Source organism: Typopeltis vanoorti, chromosome 5, assembly GCF_054136105.1.
Source record: "Typopeltis vanoorti isolate ZY-2024b chromosome 5, IOZ_Tvanoo_1.0, whole genome shotgun sequence".
NCBI lineage: Eukaryota > Metazoa > Arthropoda > Arachnida > Uropygi > Thelyphonidae > Typopeltis > Typopeltis vanoorti.
Window position 1 is genome coordinate 95,691,736 of NC_143553.1, and position 21,469 is coordinate 95,713,204.

The 21,469-nt window shown below is 36.7% G+C and overlaps 1 protein-coding gene across 6 annotated transcripts in view; it reads left to right on the plus strand.

The window, feature by feature from the left end:
• The window catches only part of Mtmr6 (Myotubularin related protein 6), a 401,631-nt gene that overhangs the window by 157,812 nt on the left and 222,350 nt on the right, over positions 1 to 21,469 (plus strand). For all 6 annotated transcript variants that reach the window (XR_016548365.1, XR_016548364.1, XR_016548366.1 and 3 more), the window contains one exon: positions 2,187 to 2,321. Coding sequence is in view for 3 of the 6 variants with exons in the window: in XM_090393272.1 (XP_090249398.1) it covers positions 2,187 to 2,321 (135 nt within the window). In the remaining 3 variants the exon portion in view is untranslated. The remainder of the gene's footprint in view (positions 1 to 2,186; positions 2,322 to 21,469) is intronic.

Consider the following 21,469-nt stretch of genomic DNA (forward strand, 5'->3'; position numbering starts at 1 on the left):
GCCGAACGCACTGCTCTCCTGAAACTATGGAAAGAAAAAAGTATCGTCATCACCAGAGCGGATAAGGGAAATGCCACAGTCGTTCTTAATACCAGTGAATACAATCGTAAAATGAATATTATCCTCCGCAATCGTGCTACCTACATCCTGCTAGAACCCAATCCCACAAAAACATGTTAAGAAATTAAAAATCTTACTTAAAAGAGTATCTTCCTGGCCCCCTGACATCACGAAAAAACTTAAACCTTTCCGCTCCCGTCCCTCCCGAATATACGGTTTACCAAAAATCCACAAACCCAATTCCCCACTCAGGCCTATAGTAGATGCCACCAATGCACCTTGCTACAGACTGTCTAAACAGCTGGCCAACTCTCTGACCCCCCCCCCCCCCCCCCACTGGAAGGTCCACTTCCTATATAAAAAAACTCGACCCACTTTAAATCCCTCATAGAAAATTTAACCTTGAATAATGCAGACATATTGGTAAGCTTTGATATCTCCTCTTTGTTTACCAATATGCCCCTAACTGACACCTCTCTTAGAAAACGTTTTTCCATCTGACATCTTAGATCTCTTTTCCTTTGCCATTAACTCTGGGTATTTTTCTTGGAAGAACAAAATCTACAAGAAGATAGAGGGGAACTGCCATGGATTCCCCCCTCTCACCCCCTTGCCAATTTCTATATGGAAGATTTCGAAAAATGAGCCATAGACTCAGCCCCACTCAAACCTTCTATCTGGCTAAGATATGTAGATGATGTGTTCTCTATTTGGCCTCATGGCCCAGACATGTTACACTCCTTCCTCAGTCATCTCAATAGCTTACATCCAAGAATCCAGTTAACTATGGAAAAGAACAATTGTTTACCCTTCCTAGACACCTTAGTTACACTCCTGCCTAATGATACACTTGCCTTCACTGTATACAGAAAACCCACACACACAGGCAGATGGCATTATTAAAACTCTTACCAAGAGAGCCCACAATCTTTGCCAGTGGAACCGCCCTTACTACTGAGCTTAACCACATAGACAGCACTTTCCTCTCCAATGGCTGCAGCCGATCACAGTATCAAAAAAATAATCAGTTCCTCCCCCATTCCCTGTCCTTCTCGTCAACAAGATTTTAAAAATGCCATCACCATACCTTACATCCGTGGCACATCCGAAAAAATAGCCAAGATTCTAAAAAAGTACAACCTACACACAGCATATAAGCCCCACTGCAAACTTGCTACCCTTATCCGTTCTATGAAAGATCAGCTCCCTCCTCTCTCTCTGCCTGGAGTTAACAAAGTACCCTGTTCCTATAAGCTGGTGTACTTTGGACAGACAGGCAGATCAGCATCCATCTGCCTGGAGGAACACAAATCTTACATCTGTAAACACAACTATGGTCATTCAGGCTTGGCTGACCATGTTTTGGACACCACCCACAGGGTATGATTGGAAGAAAACCACCATACTCCACCACAGCAAATTCAAGAAAGAGAGACTTTTCTTAGAACAGCAGCAGTTCTCAGAAACCAACCAAATCTTAATAAATATGGTTGCATTAAGCTTCCAAAAATTTGGGAAACACTCATTACCAGAGGTCCCACCTTATTCCAGGCCACCTACAACCGCCCTTAGAGGGTGCTCCACCTAGATAGGACTTTAGTGTCACCCACGTGGTTGGGCTTAGTATTGTATGATATTTGTGTTCATGTTACATTAGTTGTTTTTGTAATCCCCGTAGATGTCCTAGTGACTAGGACGAAATATAGGAAGTATTAAATTCTATTTTAATCCTTTTTGAGTGTTGTAAAAAAATCCATTAAGCCTCCAACATGAAGCTCTGAATTATTACTTAACTCAGAAAATGTAACTGGTATTATTTTCTTGATGATGTATCAATTCATTCTGATTATGATGTCTCTGAAGAACACTAGACATAGGTTTTTGTTTTAATATTAAAAAAATGAAAGTATTCCCATTGTCATGGCATATCATTTGGTGATATCCAAAATGTTATTCATCTTTACCATTAATATTAATATTAAAATATTCTTACTGTTATGGCAGTGATTTTACTACTGTAATGATTTGAATTTTAGAAAGTCTTTTTTTTTTTTTTTAGAGTTATAGATCTATAGTATAGTAAAAGAAACTTCACAACAATTGTTTAAGTTTTTTTTCTATTGTAGGCCTCAGTTTGTCGTTGCAGCCAACCATTATCAGGATTCAGTGCTCGATGTGTTGAAGATGAGCAGCTTCTCAACTGTATTTTGAAAACTAGTCCAAAATCAAAATTTATGTATGTAGTAGATACAAGACCAAAGGTGAGACAGCATAATATTTATTTAGGTTTTTCATCAGCCATCATTAAAAATAGACATATAAATTACTATTTGTGCATAGATGGACTTCAAAGTTATACATGTTTTAAATGCCACCAGGAATGCTTGAAATTAGTAAATTAAGGATAAATTAAGGGCTATTTCATTTCAGTTAATTTTTCAGAGGAAATTAGCCAAACAAGCTTTGGGATTTCCTTAATCTCAAAGAGGTCTTTCACTCTGTGATCTACTAATGGATCTCTTCCCCTGTGGCGAGTGGGTAAGTGTATTTCTGGAGACCTAGATACAAGGGTGGCTGATGAACAGATGCCATAAAGTAATATACGAGGATGCAGAAATCAGGTGAGTAGCAGTATGCTGCAAGGCTCTATGCTTGTGCACCCCTATATACAACTTTCTGATACCTATCTTACAGCCAGTCACTGACTCAGAAGTCTGTTATCCAATCCCATTTGTTTCAGTTTATTTTACAACTTGTTGTGTGGCAATCTATCAAAAGCTTTGCAAAATTTTGAAAGAGATCTGTAATCTCTTTCAAGCTATTTTTTCATAATCATTCTTCCTTTTATTCACTACAGAGTGAAAGAACTCTTTGAGATTAAGTGGTTAGCCAAGTGGCTATGTTCTTCGCAACCATATGCTTGGGAAAAGAGTGTCCTGGATTCAATTCTCATTGCTGACATGAGGAGCTTAAGGATCTTTCTCAGATATATAGCCAAGTTAGCCGGTCTTGGGTGTGGACAGTAGGGTTTTTCCCAGTTTATCTGGGGTTTTTCATCCTGCAAGCAGACAAACTGGCCCCATGAACACATTTTTCTGCAGTCAAAAAATATGTCACCCCCCCTCCCCCCTCAGCGACAGGCCAAACACGTGGACCCCGCAATGGAAATGGGAAAAACGTGCAAAGGAAGAAGGAGAAGCTTGAAAGAGGTCACAGATAACAGGAATGATACTAGACGTGGAAGAAATGGTTAATTTACTGGGTAATCACTTTGAGAGTGTGAGTCATCTGAATGGAGATTAATGCATTGACTAGCATGATGACAGAGAGTATTGTGAGAAAAGTGGTTGATGAATTGTAGTTGTGTAAGATATTAAGAAATCTCATTGTGACTAGAAACGTGGGATTGGATGGGATATGAGAATGGGCATGTGCTATGAGAAAGTACAAGAGAAATCGCAGTGTCTAAGTAGACTGTTTAATTTAAGTCTCAGAAGTCAATAATTCTTGTAGCAGCTTTATCTCCAACTGATTCGCCTCTATCCTTTCAACTAGTCCACCGCCACATAACTGAAATGATAGTTGAGCAGCTCTGTTGTTTCTGAAACATGAAAGACTTTCCTACCCTCCACATTCACTAAGGTTATTTTTCCATAGTTATTTTTCCCTTTCTGCAAAAGTACATTGCCTGCTCAGTTAAATTCTTTTCATAGTCTTGCCTTACTTTTATCACCATGGCTATCATTCTCATAGCTCTTTTATGCTGCTCCTCAACATGCAGTTTTAGTTTCATCATCACTAAATGCCCATGGGTCTTGTGTCCATTGCTGTCAGATATGGTTTTTACTGTTTTCTGCCATTCCCTTCTGTGCATTGCCAGTTGGTTCAGCTCTTGCACACCCTTTTCATACCACTTCTTTACATCTACTGACTCTCGTCTTGGTTGTCTTCTTCTGTTTATGCTGTCCATTTCATTAAATGTCAAGTGTTTGAATTTTTTGCTATCATCCACTCTTCAGATATGTCCAAAAAAAGAAAAGCTTAAGTTTCCTTCTAATTATGTTCTATTATTTTATTATTCTCTTTGCAGTTTAGTTTTCTGTAGAGTTCTTTATTTATTATTATTTTTTGCATCCATCCATCTATCCATCCAATTAGCTGAACCTGTGTGTAGCGCATTCTTTCAAATGCCAATATTTGTTTCACAGAGTCTTTGACCATTATCCATGTCTCACATCCATAGAGAGCATGACATTTCCAGCTTTGTCTCTGTATCTTGTCCATTGTCTCTAGGTTTATTGTTGCTTTTGTTATCTGAGATCCTATCTCCTTCCTCTTCTCTTTAAGTATCATTGTTTCAGTGTTTTTAGTGTTCATTATCAACTCATATCTCTTTACTTCTTCACTTAACTTCAGCAGTATTCTTTCAAGATCTTTTTTGTTTTCGTCAGTAATGGCTTTGTCATCTGTAAATCTTAAATCCTTGATTCTTATACATTGAACTGAAATCTCCCTTATATTCTCTCTTTTATGACATCCATTGTTCTTTCCAAAAGCACAATGAACATGCTTAGAGATGTTAGATCATCTTGTCCCATGCCTCTCATTTGTCCTGAACCATCTTCCTATTTTTCCACAATTTCTCACAACAGTCTCTGCATTATCATTTATATTCTGCAATAGGTATATCAGATTCCTGTCCACTCCCTGAGATTCCAGTACAGTCCATGCCACTTTCTGATCTACTGTTGAATGCTTTCTAAAAGTTAACAATGCAGGCATGAATATTTATATATAATTTTCTCCACAATTGATCTCACCAAATATTAATATTTGGTGCACAGTACTACTCCTGTCTCCTCTGAATCCTGCTTACTCTTCTAGATTTTTTTCATTAGTTTCCTTATCCTTTCTGTTCATATCATTATAAATATTTTTCTCCAGACTTACTGGGACAATAGTGTTGTAATTTTTGCAGTTTTTATTTATTTTTTGTGAAAAGTTATAATTGATCTTGTTCACACTCCTTTGGTGCTTTCCCTTCATCCCATGTAGCGTTACCCATTCAGTGTAGTTGGTCTGTCATATCTTGCCATCATACTTCATTTCCTCATTGATATCATCATTGCCTGGGATTTTGATGTTGACTCTTCTGCCTGTTTGTTCATAGCATGGCAGGTTTCACCTCCTTCCCTAGCTAACTGCTTCATGAAAGACCTTTGAAGAGAAGTCCCGAACTCTTCTCTTTATAGACATACTGTTTGGCTATGCTATGGAGACGATGTGTTCTCTGTTTGATAACACATAGCTTGGATGCTTTTAACATAGCTAAACAACCAACATCCTAAGATTCAGTATCCAGTTCACCTTAGAAACAGAAAACAACAGCAATCTCCCATTTCTAAATACCTTGATTACATGCTAACTTGATGGATCATTGGCATTCTCAATTTTCATCAACAGGCACTCCCCCCCCCCCCCTTCCAACAGTATGGGATATAAAAACCTTGGTTCACATACAAAGTTGATTTGTTCCAATAATAATGCCCTCACTTCCGAACTTGATCACATCCACATTCTTAGTTTAGGCTACAGTTCCCACCAAATCCAAAAAGTATTAAAACTCCATAATCCCTTCTCCTTCCAAACCATAGACTGCACCATGTGAATCACCAAGGCATGTCTGAAAAACTAGCAAAAATCTCAAACAAAATACAACCTTGTGACCACTTATAGACTATATAAAAAAATTGGCATCTGTATTCTCCCCCTCCCCCCCATACACCAGCAATGGTCCCTAGACTTGTCTAGTGTCTAGCAGATACCTTTCACTTGTAAGCTGTTCTGCTATGAGCAAATAGGCAGGAGATCCAACATCAGAATCGCTGAGCACAAGGACTATATCTGGTTCCACTGCTACTGCCACTCAATACATGAGGACTACACTTTGGATGTCCACTAGAAAATATGCCAGATACATTACTCTTCCTTTGCAAATATTAATATGGACTCTTCCTGGAATCAGGTTGAAGGGTCAAAGCCAAACAAGTGGAAGGAGACCTCCACATCGCATTAGGGCTTCAGTCCTAATGTCCACTCCACACTTTCATGTGGTATGTTCCATTTGTAGGTATCTACTGGTTACTGAACAAACAAGGATGAGCTTGCAATTTGGGACTTCACCGATGAAATTGTAATCTCTGTTATTAACACGTTCGCTACCAACTATGAGTATACTCGTAGTTGGTAAACCAGCTACACAAGCCAGCTACGAGTATACTCGTATGACACTTACTGCCGGCAACGAGATTACCTTACTGACCTTGAAGAAGCGAAAATGCTTGGCGTGTGGAGCTAGCATCAAAACTGTGTATTCTCATGGATGGTATATGCTCTGCACAAGCCAACTACGAGTATACTCGTATGACGCTGACTGCCGGTAACGAGAGTACCGTACTGACCTTGAAGAAGTGAAATTGCTCAGCGTACGGGAACAGACTATGCCAAAGTAGCATGGCAGTGAACGTGTTAAACAACAAATGCATATAATGGCAACACGATGAGATTTCATGCTGGCTGGAGCATCACACGGTTAAACAAGGCCTCCACTATTTTCGTCAGGGAACCAGGGCAAACAGTGAAAAGTCAGCTACTTGGACAAAACTCCAACTCAACAACTAGAGGAAGAAAAATAAACCCAACATCAGAAGAACTGAAGGTAGGAACCATCAGTTATAAGGAGTATTAATTGAATGGAAATCGAACTTGCAGAAGAATTGGAAAAGTACTGTGTTAGATATAATTGGTATTGCTGAGACAAAGAAGACTGAAACAGGTGAAATCTTACTGAATAATAATAATAAGTATAGGATGATATATTCAGGCAATAGCAATCATAGAAAGGAAGGAGAAGCAATAAAATAATTCAAGGCCAAACATGAAGATAAACTCTTGATTGGAGGGCAGTTTTGAGTACAGATATGTGGGCAAAATTCAAAGTAGGGAAATCGACAATGAGGACAGGCAGCTGACATAAAGAAAATGGAAAAAGTGGTGCTTGTTGGAGATCTGAGCTGCCAAGCAAGAAGTTAATCCCACCAGTCATATAAGAATGTTTTGGAAAGATTTCGAGAAAAGGACAAAGCTGATAATAATGGTAAGTATTTGCTGGACTTCTGATGACATGGACTAGTCATTACTAACACCATGTTTCAACATAAAGATGTGCACAAGTTCATGTAGAGAGAAGACACAAAAAATAAGAAGCCTCATTGACTGCATCATTGTTTATAGTGATATCTTCATTCTGGTTTCAGGATATAAGAGTGTACAGAGGATTTGAAATTAAAAGGGATCATCATTTAGTTTTAAGTAGAATATAACTGAATATCACATTGAAGAGTATGTAAAAAAGTTTCTAACAGAATTAAAGTTGAGCAGATTTTACAGGTAAACTGTAGACTTGACTGTGCAAACATTATTGAAGAAAAAAGGAAACAGATTGAAAACAAGAATCAAATGTTGCAGTCTCATTGACAATCTCTGAAGAAAACATTGATTAATTCAGCTAGGGAGGGTATGTTGCAAAGTTGTCTGAAAAATAAGAAAGATAGGAGAAAGCATACCAAAAGTTCCTGGCAAATAAGTCAGCAGATGTCTTAAAAGAATACCAAGAAAAATGTAAGAGTGCAAAGCTATATGTAATAAGAGTAGCTAAACAAAAGTCATGGGAAGACTGGTAAGTATATAAAAATAAATAAATAAATATCAGGAAGGTGGCAAAATGTTCTAGAGGCTATTGAAAAAGCTGAGAAATGGAGGAAGGAATACTGTAAAAGGAATCAAGATGATAACTTACTTAATCCTCTTCACTCCACCTGGGAGTATAGGTCTTCCACCACCATTTTCCACTCACCTGTTTTTTGCTTCTTCTTTTATTTGGTTCCAATTTTTATTAATATTTGCTATTTCTTTCAGTATTGTTCTTTTCCATGTTTCTCTTGGCCTTCCCCATCTTCTTTTACCATGTGGGTTCCAATCTAGAGTGTGTTTTACTACTATTTTATCTTCTTTCCTCAACACATGCTCTAACCACCTCCATTTCCTTTTGCCAAGAACCAGACGTTGAAATCTCAGTGGCAGTCTTTGAAGAAAACATTGATTGATTCAGCTGGTAGAGGTATGTGGGAAGTGGTCTGCAAGGATAGAAAAAATAAGAACTCCATGATGGACACAAGAAGTTAAAGAAGCAGTTCTAGAAAGCATACCAAAAGTTCCTAGCAAGTAAGTCAGGAGATGCCCTAAAAGAATACAGAGAAATATGTAAGAGAGCTAAGCAATGTGTAATAAGAGTAGCTAAAAACAAAAGTCATGGGAAGACTCTGGTAAGAATATAGAAGATAAATATCAGGAAGGTGGCAAAACGTTTTGGAGGCTATTGAAAAATGCTTAGAAATGGAGAAAAGAGTACTGTAAAGGGAATCAAAGATGATAAAGGTGAGAAAAATGAAAACTGAAGATAAGGATTTCCTAGATGTCTGGAGTAATTACTTTGGAAGACTCCAGGCATCTAGGATATCCTTATCTTCAATTTTCATGTCACCTTTATCATCTTTGATTCCCTTTACAGTTAAATCAAATGAGCAATGACAGAACAGTAATACAAAATTTTGAATAAGAATGTGAACAGAAGTACATATCAATACTTGAGGTAGAAGAAGTTGAAATGTGGAAAGGCAGATGGAGTAGATGCATAGCCACACTGCATAATTCAGAGGACCTGGCAGACAGTTGAATTCTAGATGATTGGAGTAGCACTCTCATAGTTCCTTATATATAAAAGATGGAATAAAGCAGCTGAATGTGAGAATTACATAGGAATTTCTCTACTTAGTGTTCCAGGTAAGATTTATGCAAACATACTTGAAAAGAGGTTGAGAAAGATTGTGGAAGAGAAACTTGGAGAAAAACAAACTGTGTCCAGGCCAAATAGAGGTTGTCAAGATCAGATTTTCACTTTGCAACAAATAGTTGAGAAATCATGCGAATATGACATAGATCTCTATTTAAGGTTTGTAGATCTGGAAGAGGCATATGACAGGATGCCTAGAGGAAAGCTTTTCCAAATACTACAATTATATACTGTAAATAGAACATTATAGAGCAATACATAGGCTATATTTAAGTTGTCAGTCAGCAGTTAGAATTGAAGGAAATACAGGATGATGGCTTGATGTAAAATCAAGGGTAAGCAAAGGATGTGTAAAAATAGTCATAATTTATAATTGTGAATATTTTTGCAATTGTTTCTTTATGCTAGTATTTATTAGTTTGGGATTTGTAATATGTATAGTGGGGCACTTGCCATGTGCCCGATCTTGATATTTATGTTAAAATGAAATGTAAAGTATTTGAGTTAAATTGTACTTACTAGATCTGGTAATTGTATTAATTTCGATATTGTGTAGTGTAATTCACAATTGTTAAGCATTGTGATATCTGTCATTCATCATTAAGGCATTCTCTTTTCACTAATGATGAAAACATGTCAGCCATGACTATCTAACATCTTGCTTGCCATTTAGATGAAGTGTGCATGCTCACCAAGGAGATTGATGGATGATTGACAGCTGACACACACACAGAGAGAGCATTTTGGTACCTGGGTAGCAGATAAAACAAGAAGAGAGAAACAATGGAAGTTTGAGAACAGAGACCAAAGAATTTTGTTTTAGGAAATTTTTGTGAAAATTTGACAGTCGGAATAAATTAATAGACGATTCTGAAAAAGGAATGGTAGCAAGGTGAATCCTTGAACTGGAAAAGTGAGAGTCAACAGTAAATAAAAGGATGTATTAAGTAGATGTTCTGTTTCAACGTTTGATGAAATGCTAAATGAAAAGTTTCCTTTCTGTCTCAACATCACCATTGATATTAATTATTTTATTGGAACATGTGATGGAATTAGAAAAATCTGAAACTGTAAAGTGGAGTCTACTTTGATACAATGTTTATAAAGTAGTAAAGGAAACTGATGTTCTCTGGTAATGAATTTATGATTGGTGCCTCTTGTAATAAAACTGCCTGAGTTAAGAATGTTTATATTCCAGTGAAACGGTGAGGATGAATGGAACAATATGTGCTAAATAAGAAAACACTGCATAATCCTGTGGAAGTTAAGAAGTTTTAAATTTTAATGGTCTGATAAAGAACTAAATCTGATTAACATTTATTGTTTGTAGGAAATTGTTGTAAAAAACAAAATGTTCAGTCTGGTAGTGTTAAGTACATGTGAGGCAAACCATAATAGAATGAATCAGAGAGAGAGAGAGAGAATGAATTTATCCTATAAAGGAGATCTTGATAGAAGGCATTGGATCCAATTAGTTTTATAGTTATTAATTTAGTGTATTTATAATGTATGTAGTTTTATTTAGTTTCATTAAATATAATTTTTTTATTTGGTCTGAAGTCAATTAATTCCTGGAGTCTAAAAATCATGAAGTTAAGTCATTCCACCAGTTGGATTGAACTCTTGTAAATCTGCCTAAATTTGGTGTATACATAGTCTCTTTACAGAGATATTAACATAATTGGCTAAGCTGACAAGATTTTTAACATAATCGGAACAGTTCACTTGATGTGATTAAAAACAGATGCACATTATCTCCAATCTTATTCATCATCGACATGGATCACATTATGAAAGAAAGTGGCATTAGGCCTGAAATTAGAATTGGGTTTGTCAATCTTAGTTCTGGCTTTATTCAGATGATGAAGTACTTCTAAATACATCTAGTGCAAGTCTCCAGGATTCTCTAATTAAATTGAATAACAGCTGTAACAAATTTGGCATGAAAATCAGCAATAAAAAGAACAAAAGTATGAAAATATGCAAGAACATAGAAAACTTCAGCTGCATTCTGAATGGAGATCCTATGAAACAAGTAAAATATTTCGGCCATTGAGGCACAGTTTTTAGTGAAGATAGCAAGTTAAATCTGGAAATAGACAACAGATTAAGCATAGCTGGCATGATGGGGAGAATTTAGCCAACATTAAACTAGTAGTATGCAAAACAGTGTTTAAACCAGTTTTATGTTACGGATCTGAGAGTTGTGTTAGAAATAAAGCACTTGAAAGACTAGAGACCATGGATATGAGGGTTCCGAGAAAAAATAGGGGGAGATGAACTGATGGCATCATTGGCAGAATCATATTAAAAATGAAGATATTAGGAAGAAACTTGACATTGTTAGTATTCAAGAACGTGTCAGCAGAGTTAATCTGAGGTGATGTGGCTACTTAAATAGAATTGGTGAGAAAAGGTTAGCAAAACAGATATTTGATCCAAAGATGGCAGGAAAGGGACCCAGAGGAAGACCAGGCAGGGTGTAGGTTAGTGTTTCTCGACCTTTTTTGGATCATGCCCCACCTCAACGTCTCAAAGATTTTGATGCCCCCTCCTCTAGCATAATAGTTAGCCAAATTCTGAAAAAGTATAATATAAATATGTATAAATATCTACATGTACATTTTAATTGCCCCCCCCCAAATATTAAGTTACCCCTCCCCCCGTGGGGGTGTATGCCCCACAGTGAGAAACACTGGTCTAGGTGGATTGATTTGGTTAGAAGCATGAAATGTTAGAAATGACAATATTGACATGCTGACAAGTAACAGACTAATTTGGAAGGAAAATAAATAGATCAATAAAATTGATCTTCTATTTATTTATAGAAGATCAATAAAAATGTAAACTTAATCATGTAGTGCTGTAATAGTAATCTGTGAACACTCCTTGAGAATGCATAATCAGGAAGTTGATGATGATCCTGGAATCCTCTGCTTTGGCTATAAGAAACTATCTAAATATCAACAAATTTAGGTGCATATCAATTTTGGAAAGTGCTCATCATCAGAACATCAGCCCAATACCCATTGTAGCCCACTAGAGGATGCTGTTTAGATCTTTAAGCTGACTTTTGGTTTTCCCTTCTTCAGTCCCACTTTATTATTATTATTATCAACAGGCTTTCATGGAGTCAAGAGATTCATAGAGGGAGGTCCCACTCACATGCACAGCTCATGATACCTTGACTTAATGCATTCACTGTCTCTGCACATACCACACTCTCAGGCAATGCATTCTAATCATCGACTACTCTTCATGCAAAAAATCTACTACTCACACCCACCTTATTCAGCTTCTAGAGATGGACTCTTGTTCTTCCACTGTCTCCAGATATTCTATGAAGAATCTCATCCACGTTACATCTCTATCATGTGCCCCCCCCCCTTTTTTTTTTCTATCCACTAGGTTCTGTAATTTGCATTCTCTCAATCTGTCCTTATATTCCACATTCCAGAGACCAGAAACCAACTTAGTCAATTGTTTCTGAACCCCTCTCCAACATCTTATCATACTTTTGAAAACCTGAACACTACTTTGCATAGTAATCCATATGTGGCCTGATCAAAGTATTGTACAATGGACTCAAAACATCCTTACTTCTACATCAGTGGTCTCTGCATCATTCTCATAATCTGCTGTATTATCCTCACAATTTTAGCAAAATGTCCATGAAATTTCAAGTCCCTATCCATTATAACTCCCAAATCTTTTATCTCCTCCACCTCCTTTAAAATATCCCCACCAATCTTATACTCTATATCCCATCTTATCCATATGCTCATATGTTCAAGTTGGCTCCTGATAGTGTGTTGAGGGAAAACCCATTCTTTTCATTACTTTCCACAGTTTTTCACATGCTGAACACAGTCAAAAGCTGATGCTGGACCATGCCTTATTTCATGTAATGCATATCTGTTATATTATCTGTGGTCCCTCCCCTTTTTTCTTTCCTTCTTTCTTCTCTTCTTGCTCCTTCCCCCCATTGCTATTAGAGTATTCGAGGAATAGGGATAATCTTTTCTATTTTGCTGTTTCATTTCATCTTATGTGGAAAGGGCCTCTGCAACCCTACCACTTTCTTCTTGCAGTGACTTCACCCCAAAATGCTAATATGGTTGTGCATCCCATCTTTGCTTCCCAAATTTTAAAACCTTACACGTCCATTCAGACAGTCTATTTAGGTCCCCTTGCAAAGCTGCAACATCTGCTCTAGTTCTCATAACTCTTCCCAACTTTGTCTCATCTGCAAACCACTGTATATCACTATGTAAGCCCTCTCCAATGTTATTTATATACAAATTAAAGAACAGTGCCCCCCCCCCCCCCAAAAAAAAAAAAACAGACTCCTAGGGCACATCACTAGTGACTTTCATCTTCTAGGCCATAGATGGCGAGCCTATAGCATGTGTGCCAGAGGTGGCACGTCTGAGAATTTCGCTGGCATGTCAACAATTTACAGATAATATCCTTTTATGTGATTATAAATTATTCAATTTTTTTTTAATTATTACAATACGTACAAGTTAAATTTTGTTTTACACAAGAGAGCAGCTATGAAGATGTGCATATGATTGGTGTGGTATTAACAGAAGATCACGCAACCCAAAGACGTAGGGTCTTTGGGTCTGGCAACCGACAAGTGTTGAGTTGAAATGCTAATTCTCTTCAACCAAATTCCATAACATCTGAAACTGTCATAACAACATTCACTATACATTTCCTAGTTTTAACACATTCACGATGGAGTGTCATTATCGTTCCGACGGAACTTCTAATTACCAGCGAGCTCAACTCACACAAAGTTTCAACCTTTGGTTGAATTTTATTCCTGCTTGTTTGGGTTGAGCTGGCAGGCGAACTCACATATGCATTATATGTACACTGACCATATTTTTTTGGGAGAAAATAAAGGACAAATCAGAAATTGTTTCAATAATAAATATAAAAAAAAAAAACAGGTTGTGTTTATTTTTTTCACTAAAACTAGCGTTTATTGTAAAATATAAGCATATACATAGCATTTTAAACAATCGTATTATCACTTAAAAAAATTTAATTTTGATACTTTACACAAGAATGAACTTTTTTTAATAAATCAGGTTTGTTTTAAAAATTCATAAAACTGTATTCAATTCATATCAAAGTTCCATTTTGTATAAATGCATGCTTTCAATGTCTCGATTTTTAATTGGGTTTTTTTCACTGTCCACATATTGTTCACTAATGAAAATACTCGATTAGTGGGGCGTTATATCCAGAGAGACATAAGCAAAATTCAATGATTTTTAAAATGTTTTTAAAAGATACATGTTTATCTGTGAAATATTTAAAATATTCAACCCTACTACGTCATTTTGTCACCATTCTTCGATCTTTTCGCAGATGACATAACTTTTACTACACGAAACTTCATCAAATAGTTCGCCGTCATTTATATTTAAGTTCCAGTGACTGGAAATGAACAAAACACTTTCCTCGATCTTAGCCCTCAGAGGGATTTCTCATAGTAGGACCCATTCAAATACTTCCATTTCCACGAAACAGCTGTCTCAGTTATTTAAATAATCAATGCAGGTTTGGTAAAATTTATGAACTGCATCTTTAAATATGTTGGCATCAATATTCAATTTACTAATTATAATGAAGAGCCAAAGGCTTCAGTTCAATTTACTATTGTCCAAAGTCCAATTCAATTCAATTTACTATTTCAATTCACAAAATAAAGGACAAAACGGCCATTTTAGAAAAAAAAAAAAATCTAAAGGACAGAGTAGTGAAATAAAGGACGTATGGTCACCATAATTACATGGCATGTTTCAATTCGTGGTAGAATTTTATATGAAGTTAGTCTTTGTGATCTGTCATGATGACATCAAGAATTTCAAATGCAATAAAACAAACACTTATTTCATGTAATTGAAAAATTTGACAATAGATTTTAGTTAGATACTGTGTTTCAGTGCAACATATGGTTGCACTGAAACACAGTTGTTGACGAGTCTGAACAGCATAGTTTCTGTGGGACGGGACAATAATAGTGCAATTAGAGCCAGCTGGAATAAAAACGGTGCTAACTAATGAATCACACTATTTGTTAAGAAATATATTACACAGACTGCAAAAGCCTCTGTACAGGGATACAATAAAACTACACTAGTTTTTCTTGCATCTGCAGTATAATGGCTTTGGGGAGGGCTTGTTTTTAACCGAGGGGGGGGGGGGGGGAGTGAGTTACTATCGCCTCGACATGAACATATTTAAACATTTTTCGTACGCGAGGTAATATGCAAAACTTTTTGATGTCTATTTTCGTAAAGTAAAATCAGGAGTGTGAGTTATATGCAAGGGCAAGTTATATTCAAGTAAATATGGTAAGCACTTCACCGACAAGTTGAGCTTCCCCTGCTCATCTGACATCTATGGTGAGTTACAATGCATAAATATTTTTCTCACTACCATTTTTTTTTTTTCAAACCAACATTAAAATCAATTTAATAATACAATAATCAGTTTTACACTGAATAATATTATAAATTTATATATAAATAAATAATATAAGTAAAATAAAATATTATTTATAAAATTGTAAATAATTATTTATAAAATATTATATATTATTATAAATTAATTGATTTTCTATTAATTTTTCCCCTACTAAAAACTGTCTGGCACGCCATCAACTTGATTTGTAAACTTTTGGCATGCGCACATAAAAAGGTTCGCCACCACTGTTCTAGGACATCACCCCCCCCCCCTTCCTTACACAACCTGCTGATAGACAGCCAATCTCCACAGTGCACTAATCTACTATCCAATCTCATTAGTTTGTCATGTGGAAACCTGTCAAAAACTTTGCAAAATCTATATACAGTATATCATTGTATATGCATCCCCCTTTTCTAATGTATTCATCACCTTGTGCAGATTGCTAAAACACGATCTTCCTTTAGCAAACCCATGCTGCCATTAAAAAGAATTCTGCTCTTTTCAACTCAGATCTGAATCCTTATCCTCACTAACTTCTCCAACAATTCCAGACAACTTGATTGGCCTATATTCAAAGCCCTAGCTTAATTTTACCTCCTTTATGAAGCAGAACAATTTTGCCATCTTTCCATTCTTTAAACTTGGGCTAATCTAAGACTCATGTTAAAAATGTATGTTAAAGTTGTTGCTAACTCCCTGAAACATTTCCTCAAGACATGGTATGGTCTTCAAGTGCCATGGTCTTGTTGACATCAAGTTTACTCAATTCCTCATATACCTCCTGCTCACTCACCATCATTGGTTCCACTCCCATTCCCACTGCTCTCAAGTTTTGTATTTATAATCACAAGGATGGAATATGTTAATGAACTTGCCATCAAACACCTCTACTATATCCTCCTCAATGTTTATCATTCTACCATTAACACTGACCATCTTCATCTTCCCATAATCATTCTTCCTTCTACTGGTAACATATTGAAAAAAAGAGAAAACCCTAGGATTTCTTTTGGCCTCATTTTCTAACTGCTGCTCATACTGCATTTCTGCTATACTCAACTTTTTTGCTTGCTCTTTGTACTCCTCATATAATTGATTATTGCTACTCATCTTGTGCTGGTTCCACAATGCCTTTTCTTCTATATTGCATGCTTCACCTCTTTCATCATCCATTTTACACCTACCTTATTTAATCTTCTGACCTTTGAAATACCTCAGTCATTGCCTCTGCCAGATGCTTCTTGATAGAAACCAAGCAGCATTGATTCCTCATTCCCAATCCAATTCCTCATTCTAAGATATCTCTGCAAGCCACTTCTTGAGGTTGTCATTCACCAACTGAAGGAAGGTGCGACACTTTGTTTACAACATCTTCTGATGAGATAATCAAATCCAAGACCCCCCCCCTCCATCCATGTGTGGCCTCTGTTATGTACTGCTTAAGGTAGTAATTCCTCAAAAACTAAGAAATTCATTCTCTTTGACCTGATGCTGTCTCTCCATTCCAGTCTATATTGCTATAATTGAAATTGTCCGTAATGATCACTTTTTTTCTTGTTAGCCAGACCAATGTGCCTATACATTTTTTTCTCGCTGCCCTCCTCATTACCAGGTCTATAGCAACACTGTAGTAAACATTTCATCCTGTTCACCTCCACTTCACACCATACCTTCAAAGCCGCTGTCATTGTTTGTTCCTTGCATCTCCACCCTAGGCACAATTCCTCTATCATCAACAGCACTCTTCTTCCATTTCTGCCTCTTCCTTCACAAATGACTGCATATCTCCATCTCTGTTCCTGTCAGAATGTCATTCTTGTCCAACCACATCTCACTTATTCTAGTAATTTTTTGGGTAAATGAACTCTATCAAAGATACAATTTCATTCCCCTTGTTTCAAATACTTCTAGCATTTGTAAATATACACACTAGCTTGTTTCTGTAACAAGGTCCACTGATCACACTTTTCAGATATGACTCCTCTACACTTCTCCTTGTCCATTCCTTCTGTCATCACTGATATTACACCCTTCCCCCAGACCTAAATGGTAACCCCCACATCCTTAACTAACTTAATCCTTTCTTGCGCACTCATGTGTCTACTCCTGAATCCATCATCTACACTTCTCACGCAGTGTCTCTCCCATTTTTCTGTTCACCCATTGTGTTCACTCATGCCACTCACCTCTCCATTCACAAACTCTCCTACCTTACTCTTCTGCTTTTCCACAACACCCCTTGCTTCCTGAGGTCTTCCATTCACCTCAGTCATTTTCTCTTGCAGCAATAGTTTCTCCAGCTAATTCACACCAAATCCATTTAATTGTAGCCCATCTCTTTTATGCATTTCTATCCATCTCTCAAATTCATCCCAAACATTTACATAATGAATTCCTTTCTCCTCACACAACTTTGCTAGTGTACCATTCATAATCTTTGCTCGCCTTCTCAAATCATCATTATCATACCTGAGCAACATGCTGACTAACTTACCACACTGTTATCTTTCACTCTCCTTAATAGCTTCATGACATTCCCCCCTTACATTCTTCTTGTTACCAGTCACCTCATTTGTGACAACTACCATCACCAACTCTTTTGCTCATGTACTCCTCTTATCCAATGCTTCAGTCACCCTATTCATTCTACCTCCTGGTAAACAAACCTCGTGCACCTGTTCACTCACTGCACCTCTTATCATCAAATCTCTGGACATTATCATTCTCAAAATCATTTGATATTATTCGTTGTGTGTGTGTGTATATACATTTTTTTTTTACACTGTAATATCCTTAACTAATACCATTGTGAACCACTGATGTGTAAGCTTTACCACCAGACTTATGATGTGAAGGTGGGGATGATATAATCTCCTCTGATGCTAAGCAGTGTATTTCAGGTTTAATCAGTCCATTGTCCATCTTTATTGAATCACTGATGTTAGAAATAGAACTTTCTGATTGGAACTCTGGACTCTTCCACTTGATAAGGCTGTTTCATTGCATAAATTTGAGAATTGTAAATCAACAAGTCTTATTAATATTACAAAGTAATGGAAAAATTAATTGGAAATCTTATCTGGTAAATTCTTGATTGCTTGTTGGGCAGGATACAACATTGTTTCATTAATAAAAGATTGGCTATGACAAATTTGTTTACTTTTTATGATGCAACCATGAGAAAAATAGGCCATCATAATGGTTCATGCTGTGATTTATTTGCATTTCGTCAAAACTTCATATCATTCTACATAAGTAACTGCCAGTATTGATGATCCTTAGTAAGATAAGTAGGAAATTGGTTAATTAATGGATCAGTGACCTCAAAAAGGTGTCCTCAAAGAGCCATTGGTCACTGGTGGGGGTGTTTTTCAGATTTGTTTGCTAGGGTTTTTGGTGGTGGTAGTATTGTTTTGTTCAGATATTAAGGATAAAATTCTTCTATTTGGTGAAGAAATGAAGGTGGACAGAGTAACCAGTTTCTGAAATGGTCTTAAAATATTGGAAGAAGAATGAGCAAGGAAGTGGGATTTAAAATTTAATGTGAATAAATGCAGGTGTGTGATTTGGTAAGAAGTTAGTATTCAGTGGACCTAAGCTGAATGGACAAGCTTTAAAAAAGTTAATAAATATGTATAATATTTTGGTTAATAGGTAGTTTGAGTTCAGTAGTTTTATTGGTAAGATAAATAGTAATTCTCAGTTATCTGATTATAGGCTTTAATTAAAAGATGCTTTACTAGTAGGAGGAGCAAAGTTGTGATACTGTTATATAAATGTCATTTGGGTATTATATTAATTATGGATCACTGCTTTACTCAAGTTTTTCATGGATGTCAAGAGAATGAAAGGCATTCTGATTCAGAGGAGATTGACCAAATGCATAGAAGTATTGCATTGGGCTGATAGTTTATGAGATTCAGTTTGATGGTTGGGTTTAATTTTTTGTATTTATTTATAGTAGGCAATAAAGATGAGATTTGATAGAACATTTTCAAGTTGGTTCAGAACAACAGCAACACTACACCACTAAGGACGCTGGCAAACAAACCTGAAAAAAACACCTCACCTGTGACCACATGGTTCTTTGAGGGCACCTTTTTGAGGTTACTGATCCATTAACCAGTTTATAACATAAAGTTTTATGTTATAACATATCATTTATAACATCACTGAACAAGACCCTACTAGAAGGCATGATAAATGTTATTATTCGACACCTCCAGGGAGTCCTAAGACTCATTGAGGGAGAGCACTACTCTACAACTCTCTGTCTCCACCACTCAACCTCATCCACAAACCACTTCATCTACACCAATGCCATCTACTCTCCAGCATCACCACTGTTATTTTCACAGACAATCACAAACATCCATGCCCATGCCTGGATTCGAGCCCGCAGCCTTTCGGCTGGAGAGCGGATACGCTAACCACTCGGCCAACCATGCCAGCTTTATATACAGTGATATATATAAATTAGTTTAAATGACTGATACTGAGAGATAAAGAGGTGACGTGGTTTATTTAAAAAGATACTACTAGTTTCGTTGAATGGATCAACTTCTTCGGGTATCACAATCAAAGAAATATACAAAAAATAACAGACTTAAAAATTGCATTAACAGTACTAGTACAAAAGACAGTAGCACATTTTGAAAACAGTAATGCGAGCTTGAGTTCCAAATAAAAGTTGACTACGTGCTGTCACGAGTGCGCCAGTATTGAACAGAGGCAATGTGTGCATCAGAGAGATGCTCACATTGCCATATCAACAACAGCCTAAGTTTCAATCTGTAGGAAATATCTCTGTGTTCTTATACGTAAAAGGATGGATTTAGCAGTCTGGCCATAGTATGGCTTTCCACAATCACATAAAATCTTGTAGACTCCTGGAAACTGAGCAGGAAGATGTTTCTCTTTAGGTTTACTAAGTATGGAGCATAGTGAAGCAAGTTCTGAAGTGAAATTTCTTGAGAATTTTAGCCAGTTTGGTGAAAGATATATTTCTTAACAATTTTGAAGAAAAAGCTATTAACTCCTTCCCCCTTAAATCAAAATTTTGGTATTGTTATATAGCCGATTTATTCCTCATCTGGGAAGACGGTGTCAATAACCTCAATTTATTTTTGGACCACTTAAACAAGTTTCATGAAAAATCTCTTTTACCTTTGAACCGGAATCCGATGACTGCCTCCCCTTTCTAGATCTGAAGCTTACCAGATGTTCTGAAAGTATTAAAATCTCAATATTTTGAAAACCTACTCATACTGACAGATACCTTCATGCTTCTTCCCATCACTACCCTCTGCAAAAATTTGGTATTATTTCCACCTTAGCACACCGGGCCAAATCTTTACTAACAGAAGAAACAGAAAATGAACTCCTTTTTCTTAAAAAGACTTTTATTAATAATGGTTTCTCTCCTAATAAGATTGACAAATTTCTTTCTCTCTGTCACTCAACTGCTTCTGAAGATCCCACTTCCCCCAGAGCCTTTATTTCTTTGCCTTACATCAGCTCTTCACCAAAACTGGCTAAAATTCTCAAGAAATTTAACTTCAGAACTTGCTTCACTACACTACCAAAACTTTACTCCATACTCATCGAGGGAGTCATTGGACTCCCTCGATGAGTCCAATGACTCCCTGGAGTTGCCCGTAATAATAATAATAGTAATACTTAGTAAACCTAAAGAGAAACATCTTCCCACTCAGTTTCCAGGAGTCTACAAGATTTTATGTGACTGTGGAAAGCCATACTACTGCCAGCTTGCTAAATCCATCCTTTTACGTATGGAAGAACACTGTAGAGATATTTCCTACAACAGGACTAGAGCCAGCGCTCTCTCTAGCCACGTTCTTTTTTTTTTTTTCTGTTAACTCAGATGAAGGCTGCCAACACATTGTGGACTGGACACAGACTTCTAATATCCATGTGTGCTATGATGAACTTGAAAGATTGTTGAATCCAGAGAAATTACCTTAGATTCTTCCCATATCAACAACAGCC